Source organism: Equus asinus, chromosome 13, assembly GCF_041296235.1.
Source record: "Equus asinus isolate D_3611 breed Donkey chromosome 13, EquAss-T2T_v2, whole genome shotgun sequence".
NCBI classification, from domain to species: domain Eukaryota; kingdom Metazoa; phylum Chordata; class Mammalia; order Perissodactyla; family Equidae; genus Equus; species Equus asinus.
This window is the reverse complement of record NC_091802.1, coordinates 32,551,795-32,567,910: the sequence shown is the minus strand read 5'-3', so window position 1 is coordinate 32,567,910 and position 16,116 is coordinate 32,551,795. Positions and strand designations below refer to the sequence as shown.

The 16,116-nt window shown below is 41.5% G+C and overlaps 1 protein-coding gene across 5 annotated transcripts in view; it reads left to right on the top strand.

Moving 5' to 3' along the window:
* TOM1L1 (target of myb1 like 1 membrane trafficking protein) overlaps positions 1-16,116 on the top strand; it is a 61,831-nt gene that overhangs the window by 4,800 nt on the left and 40,915 nt on the right. For 4 of the 5 annotated variants that reach the window (XR_006512931.2, XR_011493785.1, XM_070482981.1 and 1 more), the window contains exons 3-7: positions 198-276; positions 6,913-7,062; positions 7,689-7,814; positions 9,339-9,443; positions 10,445-10,561. Coding sequence is in view for 3 of the 5 variants with exons in the window: in XM_070482981.1 (XP_070339082.1) it covers positions 198-276; positions 6,913-7,062; positions 7,689-7,814; positions 9,339-9,443; positions 10,445-10,561 (577 nt within the window). In the remaining 2 variants the exon portion in view is untranslated. The remainder of the gene's footprint in view (positions 1-197; positions 277-6,912; positions 7,063-7,688; positions 7,815-9,338; positions 9,444-10,444; positions 10,562-16,116) is intronic. The other variant, XM_070482980.1, reaches the window with a different exon arrangement.

Below are 16,116 nucleotides of genomic sequence, written 5' to 3'. Positions count from 1 at the left end.
GAGGGTGGTGGTGTCTGCTGAGATATATGAGGAAACAGGCATGAGAAGTTATATGATCTGCCCAGGGTCACACAGCAGAACCAAGGCCTCAATCTTCTCCTTAGACGTTCCTCTTTCCACAGTGCATATTGCTTTTCAGAGACTACTTGTTTTCAGTGACGCCTAAGTTGATGATTTCCCGGTATTTATTGCTGTAGGCCAAAAGATGCAGTAAAAGCTTTGAAGAAAAGGATTTCCAAAAACTACAATCATAAAGAAATCCAGCTTACCTTGTCAGTAAGTACCTTAATGTTATAATTAAGAGACTGGGATTTCCCAAGCTATAGTGACATTTTTAGTTTTGGGTAAAATATATAGATGTAAATATCCTGAGATAATTAATAGGTTAGCAAAAAGTTATTTACAGTGTGAATTAAAACTGTTTATTGAGAATTGCTGAATCGAGAGTTTTGTTAATTGTAATAACATTTAATCTTGTGGGAAGAGAGTGTTTCTGGGAAATCAGTTTTCCCAGGTCAGGAGATGGAAACCGGTCATTAAAGACTTATAGATACTGAGCCGATCGAGAAGCGTGTGTGTGTGTTACACATCGGGAGAACTGAAGTCTTGAAAGATGCCTCCCCATTAGCTTTCCCCCTCACTTGAACTTGTGGAATTCTGAGATGCCGGCAGCTCGTTAAGTTTCAACCAAGTTCTTCTGCTTCGTATTATTTGGAGAGTGTTCTTTGTTGATTTAAGCAATTCTTTTATGCGCCATATTGTCTGTGATTTGGGTGTGGACACTCGTTTGACTTGTTCCCATTTTCCCCCCATCCTTGGCCATATGAGCTCTTCAGTCACTTTGGTGAGTTGCCCTTTCTCCTTTGCTATGTTTTGCGAGCCCTGCGTGCTGCCTGAGAGTGAGCTGTGTGGCTTTCTAATTTCTTCTGCATGCTTTGTTTGCTCAGCCCAGCCCCAGGCCATGCATGGTTATGGCACCATTCAGCCGGGTCACACTGCTCTCGGGGACTTTGGCAGTTTTTCTCAAGAAGGCTATGGGGCAGAGGTGAGGGCAGCTCTCGTCTTCTAGATTCTTGGGGAAGAAAATTTATCACCTCTTGCTTCCTTCCAGAGTAACTGAGAAGAATTGAATTGAACAGTCTCGATGATGCTATCACTGAAGAAACCCTTCAAGTTGGCATCTGAATCGAAACTATTTTTAGAGGCATTTTCCTCCTTCACCTTCTTTTGACCTCTTCCCTGTCCTTTACTCATAGCAGCCACCTCAGGGAGGTCACAGAATGGAGGGAACTTCAGTAGAAGTATCACGACAAAGGGTCCCTAATGGAAATAAACCTTTGCCTGGAGCCTGATTGATGCTCTTGACAGCTCTGTGAAGTAGTTGTGTTATTAACTCTATTTCACAGATAAAGAAACTGAGACTAAGTGAGGTTGTGATTTTTTTTCCCCCACAAGATTTGAGTGGCATAGGCAAGATTTCAACCTGGTCCTCGGATTCTAAAAGCCATGCCCTTGCCCGGTACTCCCTTGCTTCTCAGAATAAATCAAGCCCCTTGAAAGAATGGGCTACTGTTTTTCATTTGTGTCTTCAACTCCTTGGTATGTGCTGCAAGACCCAGTACATCAGTGTATCAGGTGTCGACTGAATTAATGACTGAGTGTCCTTCAGCCCCATCCTACTCTCCTAGTATCCAGGAAGACTCAAAGGCTAATGGAATGTACTGTAGAGTTGGGGTAGAAAGATATGTGGCTGTGCCCTACAATGAGGTGAATATAGGATCCACTAGCCTTCCCAAGGCTGCTGGAGGTTAGGAGAATCGACTGAGGAAGATAGAGGCAGACAATGAATTTCCGCCACCTTCTGTATTTCAGCCTGTGGTATCTCACCTTCTTACAGTTGTTTATTCTATATAATGGGTTTGTCTCTTTCTCTGTTGTACGCAGCCCTCTTGACATTTCTGTGGTTGCATCTCATCCATATCTTCATATCTTCCTTCATCATGGTTCCTTCCTTCTGAGGATGAACCAGGACCTTGAGGAAGCTGGGTTATTCCAGAGTGTTGTGTCTTCTGGCCCTTCATTGCTCTTTGGGTTCCCACTCTTTCTTCCCTTCAGGTAGTCTGAGCTCTCAAGACTTACTACCAGCTAGCTGCCTGTTCCCATGACCTGTTCCACCTCATAACTGTACATCCTCCGCCTTGTGATTTCCACAGCAGTATGTGAGAACAAGCGCACCTAAAACCTGGGCCAGGATAAAGGTGAGAGTCACAGGTTGGGGATCAGACTAGCCCCTCCTTGTTAGGGTCAGAGTTCATTAAGGTACCTACTTCTTGGATTTTCTTTAAATAGGGCTTTGACTCCTGATTAGCTTCATGCAGATGTCCCCAAGTTGTCTATTCAGTGGCCTGCTCACCTCACCTCAGACAACTCCATTATGGAGATATGTTTAAGGCCTCAGAACTGACTTTAATATTAACTTAAGCCAGACTTAATTATGACGGAAATTAGTCACAGAAAGAATCATCCAATGTCTGTCAAAGGCAATTATATGTTTACCAATAAACTCTTTAGAAATGAATCCCCACATAGGACATTTCCATTTTATCACTATGAAGTGATGAGAGCCTGTCAAAGTTAATTATCAATATTCTTTTTTTTTCTTTTGAGGAAGATTAGCCCTGAGCTAACTACTGCCAATCCTCCTCTTTTTGCTGAGGAAGACTGGCCCTGAGCTAACATCTGTGCCCATCTTCCTCTACTTTATACGTGGGACGCCTACCACAGCATGGCTTGCCAAGCAGTGCCATGTCTGCACCCGGGATCCAAACCAGTGAACCCCAGGCCACCAAAGCAGAACGTGTGCACTTAACTGCAATACCACCGGGCCGGCCCCATCAATATTCTTTGTATTATCTGTCGTTTGGGTTCCCCGTGGACTTGTTAGCCTTGATTAGGCCTTTGATGGGATCCGACTAGACTGTGATTTCCTACCATCAGTTGGTGAAGCAGTTCTGTCAAGAAGCCAGTGGTTTTGTTTTGTTTTATAAAAAGCGTTTTGTAACCAGGCTTTATAACTCTTAGCCAGAGGCTAGCCTTATCTTGAATGAGTGAATTGTGATAACTCTCAGCAAGATGATATTATTGTCAAATGGAAAGTGGTTGAACAGATTCCTGGGAATCAGTTAATTAACAGGCCTTTGTGGAGCACCCCCTAGGTGGTGAGATACGGGGGCCTTGAGAATTAGAATAAAAGGCATTTGTTTCTCTAGGAGCCTGTTGTCCAGTGAGCTCATCCCCTAGGGTGGCCTTCCCTTGGTGTGGTCTTCTGCTCTGGGTGACCCCAAAGCCTGGTTTACCATGCTTGGCTTTAGAAATTTATTGTGAGAACTAAAACTACCAAGTAGCTCTTTCTCTTCCAGCCATTCTGAAAAGAATACTTATACAGCTAATCAACATATTCTCCCCAACAGGAAGTTATCCGTGGAAGAGATGATCAAAATAGTTACCATTTACTAAGGTCCTGCTGTGTGTCAAGCTCTTTATATACTTTATATTCACTTAAGCCTTATAAGAAGTCTCTAGAGGGAGGTATTCTGCCCATTTTGCAGATGAGGATACTGAGCCTTGGTAAGGATAAGTGACTTGCCCAGCCAAGCACAATAGGAGGCGGGTGAAGCCTGAAGTCGTCACACTTAGTCTCTGACTCTTAGGTTGTCTATCCTGCCTCAGGTTAAGGTTTCTTGGTTGTCCTCCTTGGTTGTCTTGGTGTCCTCAATACATACATTGCAGTAACACCCAATTTCAAAATGTATAAAAGCAATGTATTTAATTTTTCCCATTTGCCACAACAGGTTTTATTGCTTATCTGAGTGGGCTGGGGTGAAAGAGGGACTGGTGACGTAATGGAAGAGGTGATATAGAAGTCCTTAGTCCTGACAATCTAGATTACAATGGGAAAACACAAAGGGCATGATTTGTGATCTCTAGATGTTAACATGTTAGCGTTTCATGTTGACTCTTTGATTTTGTGCAGGTAACCTCCTGGGACTGTTACCCATGACCATAAAATCTTGGTGCTCCAAAGATAAAAATCAGTTTGTGGCATAGTTAGCAAGAAATTCCCCATTCATTTAGGGAAAATGAGGCTTGGAGGCTAGATATCTTGTGTAAGACTGCGTAACCAGTTGGATGAAGTATTTCTATAAATTCCCTTTGAACTAAAGGCACTTTTCCTCTCAACGTTTCACCAGAAAAACTCATCATAATAACATATCAAGCAAAAAGTCATTTGTTATTCAACTTTTCAGCTTGTCTTTCTCTAGACAACTTGCGTTAAAATAGATTCCTCTTAGTAGATTTTGGATTTTGTTTTTAGTTTCCTTTGCCTTAAAGGTCGTCCCTGTGCTTCACAGAGCCGCATGTGCTCAGCATCTGTATTTTCTGATCGCCTTCTTAGCCACATTGTCCTTAAAACTGCAGCTTTCATTCCTCATCCCTTCTTCTTTTTGTATTGCCGTTAAAGTGACATAATACAGAGCATGGCGTGAAGTCAATTTTCAGGGCTGCTTTCCTGCAAAGATGATTATACCTGTCCGGTTGTTTTATGGTTTCTGTAACCTCTCTAAACCGAGGTTGAAGCATAGAAACTACAGATTTAATTTTGTTTTTAGCTCCCTTTTAGAAATCCACTCTCTGCAATTCTTCACTACCAGCTCATTCCTTCTCAGCCTGACTTCTGCTCATGTTGCTTTATTGAAAATGCTTTTTCAAGGTGACTAATGACCCCACTAGTCAACACACCTAGCTGAGTTTTTCTCAATCCATATTCTTAATTGTTTGACACACCCTCCTCCCAGAAACTCTGCCCTCTTTCGACTTTGCCAATATTGCGTTCTTTTTATTTTATGCATCAAGTTCTCTTGCTGCGGGGCCGTGGCACAGCGGTTAAGTTCGCATGTTCCGCTTCGGCGGCCAGGAGTTCGCCAGTTCGGATCCCAGGTGCAGATATGGCACCGCTTGTCAAACCATGCTGTGGCAGGCATCCCACATATAAAGTAGAGGCAGATGGGCACGGATGTTAGCTCAGGGCCAGTCTTCCTCAGCAAAAAGAGGAGGATTGGCAGCAGATGTTAGCTCAGGGCTGATCTTCCTCAAAAAAAAAAAAAAATTCTATTGTTGCTCTTCAGTTGCCTTTATTGAGTGTTCTTGCAGCCTGTGTGATAGGGGACCCCCATTGCTTCAGCGATTCCTCTTCTCTGCTCATCCGAGGCAGCCTGAATTTCTTACTTTTGGCCTAACTCTCTCCTGGACTGTAGCTGTGCATGTGCAGCTGTCGGCTAAACATATCTGCTCGAGTGTCCCCCCGTCTTTTGTCTTGGTCGTGTTAGGCTGCTAAAACAAAATTATAGCCTGACGGGCTTAAACAATGGACATTTATTTCTCACAGTTCTGGGGCTATAAAGTCTAAGATCAAAGTGCCAGCAGATCCAGTGTCTGGCGAGGGCCCACTTTCTGGCTTGTGGATGACCATCTTCTCATTGTATCGTCACATGGCCCAGAGAGATCATCTCTCTCATCCCTTTGTATAAGGGCACTGATCTCATTCATGAGGGCTCCACTCTCATGACCTAATTATCTCCCAAAGGTCCCACCTCCCAATACCATTACATTAGGGTTTAGGGGTGTCAATGTATGAATTTGGGAGGGACAAAAACATTCAGTCCATAGCACTTTTAAACTCAAAAATCTAAACTTCAACCCATCATTTTTGCCCTAGGCCAAATCATTCCACCCCATCCACTTCCAAATTTCCATCGAAGGTGCCATCAGTCATGCAGAATGACAGCTAGTTAAATTTCAATCATCTTCTTTCAACAAGCATCCAGTTGTTGAGAGTTCCTCCTTCATGATTCTCTCATATCTTTCCCTTCCTTGCCCCACATCATCCTAGTGTAGGCCTTTCTGCCTCAGGCCTGCACTAGTGGGTCCCTACTGGATTTCTCCATCATTCTAGGTTCTTTTGCCATCCATTTCCCTTTGTAGAGTGTTGCTTGAAAACCTTTCCAGAGCATTATTTTGCACACATTAACCTTTCTCTCAAGTTCAGGATAGATGGTGATGGTATGATGGTGACAAACTAACAAGAACCCTCAGTGGCTTCTTAGTGCCTTCAAGATAATGTTCAAACTCTACACTGCCACACAAATTTCTCTACAGTCTAGAAGATGCCCCTCAGACTTTTCCATCCTACCTCCCCCACATCCCCAGTTTGCCTACGTAAAGAAGCCTCTACAAACCAGAGTACTTATTTTCCTCGTCACATCTCAAACACTTTGTCAGCCGTATATGTGTGTTTAATACCATCTTCCTGTCTAAAATGTTGTTCTACGCTCACTCATACTTTTCTTAATTTTCAAAGCCCAGCTTAAGACCAGCCCTTTCCAAAAGACTTAAGACCACCTGGTCCTAAATGATCACATCTGCCTATAAAGGTCTATTGCTAAGGTGACTGTGTAATTTATCAGACCAGGACATTTTTGACAGTGAAAGGGGGTGTCATCATTGATAAGGCCAGGCCAACTGAAGTAGAGCAGGACTTCTCTGGAAAAGCTGGGTCATTTGTTTTGTTTGCACTTCCCACTGAGCCCTTGGCACTTATTATCTTGTATTCTTATTAATGCTCTTTAACTATGTCCTGACTCCCCAACGAGTCCATCCTCTAAGCAGTGACATGACGCCTTGTACTTCCTCACATTCCTAGAACCTAACTTTTTGCCACATATTTTGGTAGATACTAAATTCTGTTTGTTAATTAGAATACTGCAGGAGATCATTACTTAGCAATTTCTACCTTATATTTAGTAGGGGGTTTTGCCAGAGAGAGACAAAGTTTAATTTTTCTCTCCAATTTAGCTTATTGACATGTGCATGCAGAACTGTGGTCCAAGCTTCCAATCTCTGATTGTGAAGAAGGAGTTTGTTAAAGATAGCCTAGTCAAGCTGCTGAATCCCAGATACACCTTGCCTTTAGACGTTCAGAATAGAATCCTGAATTTCATTAAGGTAAGTCTGTGGTATGCCTTATGGGATGGTACATTTCTGAGATTAAAGGTTTAATTACATTCCTCCCAATTCAGTGATCCTTTACAAACCTGGGATTGAACCAGGAAGCATTGTTAGTAGTTTATTTTCTGTGTAATAATAACTTCTTGACATTGGATGGTGCCCTTTTTATGTAGACATTGTAGTCTTTTTCCCTTCTTTTCCCTCAGTTTCTATTTTATCCACATCAGGTAGGAAAGAGAGTAATGTGTACCTCCATCTTGCAGGTATGGAAACTATGCCTGGAGTAGATAGCCGACTACTTTCAGTTATTTGGCAAAAGAGCTACCGAGGCTGTTGTAGAATCTTTCTATTAATTCTGGATTTAGTACAACAACAACAAAAAAAATTGGTAGTATCTATTCCAGGGTCTCATTAAAATGTTGAGGTGTGGGAGTCTGATGATTAAAAATATTTGTTATTATTCTAGTCTTTGAAAATGTACATTTTGTCCATGGCATTGCAAAATAGCTTACAGAAAGCTGAGTGAGGTACATAATTGTCACTCTCTCATTTTCTGTCTCCAGCTTAAGAGTTTTGTTTTGGCTGCTGTTTTAACTCTGGAACTTTCCATCTCTTGAATTCAGACTTGGTCACAGGGTTTCCCAGGAGGCGTGGACGTAAGTGAAGTGAAAGAAGTGTACCTTGACCTGCTGAAGAAAGGTGTTCAGTTTCCTCCCTCAGAGGCAGAGGCTGAAAGAGCAGGACTCGAGGTAGGAGGCCTTTCTTTGACCCTTGTAGAGTAAGATAGTGGATTATGTGGGTCTTTTCTCATCGAAAGGGACAACCCCAGCTCCATCAAGCTTAAGCTAAAAGGTTAATTTATTAGAAGGTTATGGTGATTTCTCACAGAATAATCAAGCCACGAGAGAGCTGGTGTTAGCTGGATCTTTGGAACAGCAGAGAACCAAACACTCAAATGCCCTGTTACTTGTCTACTTCTCTTTGATCGTCAGCTTCCTCCTTCTCTCTCATTGCAGGCTAGCTTTTTCCACATAGTAGACAACGTAGCCTCCAAATTTTCGTATTATAGCTTTACCTTTGTCAGCTTCCAAACTCAAAAATTTTGGAGAAGGGTCTCATCGAACTAACCTGAGTCAGTTTTCCATTTCTGCACAAAGCAACTGAGGTCACTTAAGAACATGGAGGCTCCAAATGAAAATCATTTGGATATAGTAGAGGAGGGGGCAGTTTTCAAAAGAAAGGATTGATGCTAGACAGGCCAGGGTCCCTACCATAGGTAGTCATAAAATAAACTTCTTATTAATACTGTGCCCTTGGAAGAGTTTCTAGATGTTGACGTGTATTCATTCTCCAGTTTGCAAATAATTTGCAAGGTTTTGAACTTGTAACACTTTGAGTGGCTGATTATAATTCAGCTCCTAGCTTTCTGTGATTTCCATAATGTGAAACAGCAGTTCTTCCCTTGTATAGATGACTTCTGCCTTGGTGGAATAAGCAATTGAAGTGTGTACCAGAAGTCTGATCTTTGAGGAAGCATTGTCTTGAGGGCCAACTCTTCTATTTGTGAAGGCTGCTCCTGGCCATTAGCCTCCTGCCCCATCCTATTATCCAACCAGGAGCTTGCCCACCATACCCCTTTTCTCTCTTCCTTCCAAGGCACAATATAGTAGAGGCCTAGGACCTTGCTACTCAAGATGTGACTTGGGGTATAATCTGGGAGCTTGTTAAGTATATTCCACCCTCAACTAAGTCAAACTCTTCATTTTTACAAGATTTCCAGGTGACTTATTATTCCTTTCCAGAAGCACTGGCCTAGAGCCCTGTGCTTTGGGCTCTCTACCCAAGGTTGGAAATGCGGCATCGACTCTGGGAGTATTCACTGGTGGAGAAGGAGATGCCTTGCCAGCTGTGGCTTAAAAAGTCTTGACACAAATTGTTTTTAACAACCCAAAGAGAGGGCAGCACTAATCTCACATGGCAGTTTCTCTTGTAGCCTCTTGGTGTAACCTAAGAGCATTTTATTAAATTTCAATTTAGTTAATAATCATAATAGCAGCCACCTGTTATTGAACACTTGCTCTGTTGTGGGCACACCATTGCTTGGCACTCTTCTCAAAATGCTGGCAGGTTGTACACTTGATGACTGACTGTGGACTAACACCCCCCACTCAGGACTTTGGTTGAGAGAAAGTGAGTGAGTCATCTGAATGGACAAACAGCTTGGGTGGCTACCTTAATTCAAATAATAATATTTGCATATTTCATATTGATAGACTTCTCAGATCTCATCGAATCCACCAACCCCTGTTCCTAGTGCACCAGCTCTTTCTTCTGTAATTGCTCCCAGGAACTCTACTATCACACTGGTCCCAGAACAGGTAACGATAGCAACAACTGTATGTATTGATGATTCTTTCTAAGTTCTAAGCACTCTATCTACAGTTTGTTTATTCTTCTTAACAACGTTATGAGGTCAAGGTACATTATTACCCTCCTTTTACAGAGGAGGGACTGAAGCTTAGTGATACTGTGTGACTTATCATGGTTCACTTCTAAGAGGAATTATTCCCGTGGATTCTGTCTCATTCTAAAGCCCACGCCTTTAACAGTTGTGCTCAGCTGGCGGCTTTCATGTCTTGGTGGAGACTGGGCTGTGGAACGGATCTTGCGTCCCCCAGCTGATTCCTATTGCTGCTGATAGGACTGTCCAGATCCCATTTCAGAGTTCAGTAAGTGGTCGCCTTATTACTAGTATTAATTGTGCGGCTGAATTACATTGACTTGTTTATATCTGTTTATCAGAGGTCCAGAGAAGCCATTCTGATGTGAAGTTCCTTTCTGTCCCGCTATAAGGGAACTATCACTGAAGACTCTGTATTATTATTATTCAGCATCATATAAAAATTCATGTGGCTAATTCCTTTTAGAATTTAATCCAGAAAGAAATAAAGTGTTTCTCTTTTGGTTCTTCCTTCCCCAATGCCATGAGAAATATAAAACCTTTTTTTTCTCCTTTTTTTCCATTGGTTGCCAAGAAATGCAGACTAACATTTGCCATTTTGTCCAGGTTCCTAGTATAGGCACCTTCCCCCTTCTCCATGTTGTTTCTCATCTGGCTGTTTTCCCCCTTCATTTTTAACTTTCCTAAAGTGTATTTTTGAATTTATTACAAGTGATCTCAAGTCCTTTTAGAATGTGATAGATTATACATTTGTAAAGTAATTTTATGTATATTTATATTCATTTAAATATAAATTTGAAAATGTTAAATTTTGCAAAAGGATCGTCTCTTCCAGCAGATGTCTCCAAAGAGAAAGAAATAGGTTACCATTGTTTATGTGTCATGTATACTGACTGGCAATCGTGTTGCTCTCTCCAGATTGGTAAATTGCACAGTGAGTTGGATATGGTGAAAATGAATGTGAGAGTGATGTCCACCATATTGATGGAGAATATTCCTGGATCGGAAAATTGTGAAGACATGGAGCTTCTGCAGGTGTAGTATGATTTCAGAGATGCCTATAGTGTCTCTTAAAATTATTCTCTACGGTGCCAACCCGGTAGCTCAGCAGTTAAGTTCACACGTTCCACTTTGGCGGCCCAGGGTTCACCAGTTTGGATCCCGGGTGTGGATATGTCACTGCTTGGCAAGCCACGCTGTGGCAGGCATCCCACATATAAAAAAATAAAAAATAAAAAAAAAAAGTAAAGGAAGATGGGCACGGATGTTAGCTCAGGGCCAGTCTTCCTCAGCAAAAAGAGGAGGATTAGCAGCAGATGTTAGCTCAGGGCTAATCTTCCTAAAAAAAAAAAAAAAAATTATTCTCTAAACTTAGAGGCTTGGAGATGGAAGATGCGTTAACATTGTCTAATCTGTCCTCCTGCATCTTCAGGTGATTGTAAACTTAACAAAAAAAAATGCAAGGCTGACTTTATCAAAAATGCGATAGTAACTTAGATGCGGTCCTTACCCTCTTGCAACAAATAATTAACTGTCATTTAATCATTTATAGTCTTGGTCATATACAATCTCTTAGTAATCTCTAATTGCTTTAAATTCGAAGAGGTTGCCTCTGTGTGCATGTATTCAACAAACACTGAGTAACTACAATGTGGTAAAGGACGTAGAGATGCAGAGGCTGTCCTAGTTCTCAGAAACTTACGTATAGGGAACAAGATTGTTTTGCAAACAACCTGTTTAATGCAGTATGATACATGCTCGAATAGAAATTTGTTTATCATACAGTGGGATTAGGGGTGGGGGCAAGGAGAAAGGTGAGGATTTGGGGAAATATTTAGATGGAGGCAGTACTTGGGCTTTGGAGGGAGCAGAGGACAGTGCGTTTGGACCTGCATGAGCATGTGAGGACAACCATGAGCAGTTCGGTATTACTGGAGCAGTGGCCCTCCTACGCCTTTTTCTGTGTCTGTACATCCTTACACTCTACTTTTTTCCCTTCTAATGATTCATTCTAATGATCAATTTTATATTTTAACACACTTTTTACCATATTAATTTTAGAAGTTATTAGGAAAAAAAAATCAGTTTCTAAATCTTTTTTCCCCCACACAAGTTAAGAACTTGTCGTATTTTTACTTGTCCTGGATTCCCACTCCCCACTTCTCATGTTGGTGTTATCTTTCCTTTAAATTTTTAGATTGTTAGTAAATAACATTTTTCTTAATCATTGCTTATTTGGGAAACAATAAATTGTAAAACTTTACTTGCTCAACATTGCTTCTTGCATATTACTGCTATCTCCTTGAATCATTACTAGTGGTAAACTATGAGCGTTGACATGTCCAAAAATGTCTTTTTGCTTCCCCATTAAGTGCTAGTAGTTTTGCTAGATACAGAATTCTAGATACAAAATTCTTTTCCTTAAGTCCTTTGAAGAGGCGGCCCCATTGTTATCTTGCACCCAGTGATGCTGAGGAGAAGTATGGTATTATTGATCCTTGTACCTTTGTTTTATAATCAGGTTTTTTTTTTTCTGGTTGCGTTTGTGATTTCTCTTTACGTTAACATTTTTGAAATTTCACTATACTGTATGCAGGGATGTGTGTGCATGTATGTGCGTATGTATGTTTCCCTTAGCTATCCTTCTTAGTACTTCATAGGCCTTTTTGCCTTGTCAACTTGTGTATTTTTTTTTTAAAGATTGGCGTCTTGTTTAAAGGGCTAACATCAGTTGCCAATCATTTTTTGTTTTTCCTTCTTCTTCTCCCCAAAGCCCCCCAGGACACAGTCATATATTCTAGTTGTGAGTGCCTCTGGTTCTGCTATGTGGGACGCCGCCTCAGCGTGGCTTGATGTGCGCTGCCATGTCCACACCCAGGATCTGAACCAGCAAAACCCTGGGCCGCTGAAGCAGAGCATGCGAACTTAAATACTCGACTAAGGGGCTGGCCCCAACTTATGTATATTTTAATTCTGGGAAATTCTCAGCTCTTACTGCAAATATTTCTTTTCTAGCATCTTTCTATTCTTTTCCCATGGAACTTTTTTCAGATGATGAAACTTCCACCTATGTTTTTTATCTCTTAACGTTTTAAAAATACTGTTCATTTCTTCCTTCTTTTGGGCTGTAGTTCTAGGAAATTTTCTGCATTTCATGTACTGTTTCTCTGAAACATGTACATCAGATCGTCTGGTTAGCTCTTTTAAGGAATGTTTTATTTCAACAATTATGTTTTTTATTTTAAAAATCTATTTGGATTTTTATAATAGTTTTTTAAATTCCATAGATGTGCATTCTCCTTTTTCTAAAGATAATTATTTTTAAACTTACTTTTCCATTTGCGTTATGGATTTTCCTTCCTTGTGTGCAAATTCCTTTGTTCCTCCCTTCTTTCATTTGCATTCCTCAACTATCTGGCTGGATTGCAGATAGTGAGCTCATTTTTGTGTGAGATTCCCTGGCAGCTGGTCTGCATCTTCTGTGACCCAGCTCACCCATGCCAAGGGGAGGCAAGCAGCTTCTGCTTGGTACTGTTTTCAGAGTATATGGGATTGGCATGGGATGATGCTGGGGTGGATATGTTGGTAGCTGGTCTTCTGAGTTATATGTTTCCTATTTTTTCCTGGATGCTACCAGCAACTGGAAATAATACCCTATGTCTCTGTCCCAAACATTGCTCCCAGCTGGAAACAGATACTCCTGTCTCAGCTATTTGGTCTCCAATGGGGAGAGAGGTGTGAGAAGGGAATGTCTTGCTGGCTGTTTGATTGCCTCTCCTCAACTCTGTTAGCTGCCCCTCATGCCATCTTGTTCCAGCTACCACAGTCTCTAGGCATGGAGTGGTCCTTTATTTTCCTTCCGTGTTCTACGGCAGTACTCACGGTGGGCAGTCTTGAATGTCCTGGATTATGCTTTCCTCTAATTGAGGAAACTGCCAGCAAACTGTGGCTGGTGGGCCACATGCAGGGCTTGGTATGTTTTTGTGCTGGCTGTGAACTCAGAATGGTTTTTACATTTTTATAGGGTTGTTTAAAAAAAAAAAAAAAGGTCATTTCTCAAGCTATATCTATGTAAGCCTACCTCCAGAGACCATTAGGGTGTCAGATACACCTCTTAAGGAACTCCTTGCCACCCCTCACCCACTATTAATGGATCCGAGTTTGTGGTATCTCTCAGGTACATAAGGATGAGAAGAGAATTTAAAACTACAGCTTGGGGGCATAAAGTTCCAGGTGATGAGTGACAAGATTTGGTCTATACAGTTATTGAGGACCCTGTAGGCCATGCCAGAGTGGGCTGAACCCAGAAAGCAGAAGGGAGCCGTTAAAGGGATGTAAGCCGAAAGACTACATAACCAGATAACATTTGGAAAGATTCCTCTGATGACATTAAGATAATAAGATTCTGGGGGAATCAACACAAAACTCTAGGAAACAATTTAAGACAGCATTTCCCACTGGTCTTATGCTGTGTTCTGTGGGGGTGAAATGCTACCTGTGGGCAAATAAGTTTGCAAAACTCATTGCCTACTATATTTCTCCTCTTTGAGGTGTTACTGAGCAAGAGCTCTCTGCACCCCATGTGCATAGAAGCCAATACTGTGTTACACAGGTCTTTGAGGGAAGAAAGTTTATTATGCAATCAATTGGCAAGGAGACAGAAGGAAGGCTCTCAACTCTGTCTCCCTGATCCAGGGTATAGGGTAAGGTTTAAGGGCTCAGGGTATAGGGTAAGGTTTAAGGCTGGTATGCAGAAGCACTGGCAGGATGAGTTTTGATTGGCAGATCAAAATTTTCTCTTCTGTACCTACTCCTGGCTGGATCACAGCCCCTGAAAAATTTCCTTAACATTCTGTTAAGATGAGGTGAGCATAGTAAACAAGGGTAAAGTTGTTATGCAGATTTAAGTCATTGCCTTCTCTGTTGATAAAGAGTTTCTAGAGATTTAATTGTCCTCTCCTTTCTGCTCAGAGAGGAAGGCATCCTTACAAATGGAGATTTCTCTTATAAATGTAAATTTCTCTTATAAATGGGTAACTTCTTCTAGGTTTTCAGATCTTTCCTTGTGGCTGCTTTTTTTTTTTTTCCTTCTTTTAAATACTTGGCCCAAAATAGTTTTTATGCTAAAGAGGCATGTTTTGGGGTGGCAAATTCTGTTCCTGGTCCTGTGGTTACAAATACCCTCTTTTGTTGTTCATTCCTCGATCTTAAAGGAAATGGAGTGACACACAGCTCTAGCTGCTTCCTACTGATAAGGGGTGTAGACTTAACAGGGGCTAGATGAATGAAATTGTTTAGCTTTTCATTGTAAATACTCATGAGTCCCAGGTTGTAATCTGGATGTTGCATTATGGGTCTCCCTTATGATCAAGACGGGAGTGTGGGGAGTGGATTTTTGGGTACCAAAAACACAGCAAGCGCAGAGTTTGACAAGGAGGAGTATAAATCCTAATAGGTGTAACACTGTGATACCTAACTTTATCAATCTCTCAAATATAGGCCTTATTACTGACAGGATCCACCAAAAAATATTGTTTGAGAGATCAAACCCAGGTTCTTGGGATGATACTTGTTGGAGCCAAGTTGCCTGTTGTCTCATTTTGTCTATATGAGTTTCAGTCTCTGAGGAGGTGTTAATATAGATGCAACAGCAAGAATTTGCCATGGCACAAATGCCTCCTTGTTCAGCTAGTATGTAATCTAAAGCAATTTGGTTATTGAGCACTACTTTAGCCGTGGAACCCAGTGCTTTCTGTTAGGAAGCTAAGGCTTGGGCCGCTTCCCTGGCTACTATTCCTAAGGTGGGAGAGAGATTTCTAATCATATGTTCATGAGCTGCCACCCCCCACCAGGTGATAAGGTTTGTCCAGAGAAATATGCATCAGAATCTTCCTGGTATCCAGGCACATATTTGTCTGGTGCTTTCAAGATCAAATCTCCATCTAATATAGATCCTTTAGTTCTAGTGAAAAGTTTTAAGGAACTAGTCCAGTGCTGGGCTTCACTCGAGTTATGTACAGAGAAAGGAGTGACTAAATATCCTAATAGACCGGTACCTCCTATGTGCCAGCTATCAAGGCAGTTATAGGCCCAAGGATGGCGATTGGATTCACAGACAAAGATATACCCTGAGGGGGGCACATAGAATACCTTAGTCATGTTGGTAAAATTTAGGCTTTCATTTTTGGGGATTTTATCTAGGATCTGGTTGAGCCAGGGGTCAGTGCAAGGCACTGTCCAGGAGGAAGAATGTAATCCACAGGTTGGTATAGAATTGGGTGTTCCATGCAGGAACACTAGATTTTTTTTTTTAAATTAAAATCCTGACATAATTAGGTGGACTTATAATTTGGATCTTGCCAGCACCTTTCCTGGACCAGATAGTAGGAAATAGGGAGTGAGCAGTAAGTATCATTGAGCGTACAGGTGAGTGCAGTCTGTCCGTTGGTTAATATCTGGTCCTGATGGCTATAAGTCCTTTTGTCCTTACGTTCTTCTTCAGTAACCTTCATAGGTTGCATTTTAGGGATGGTTATAAAGAAACAGGGGACAGGAAATCCTCTGTCTATTACCCTGACCCTATAGGTCAC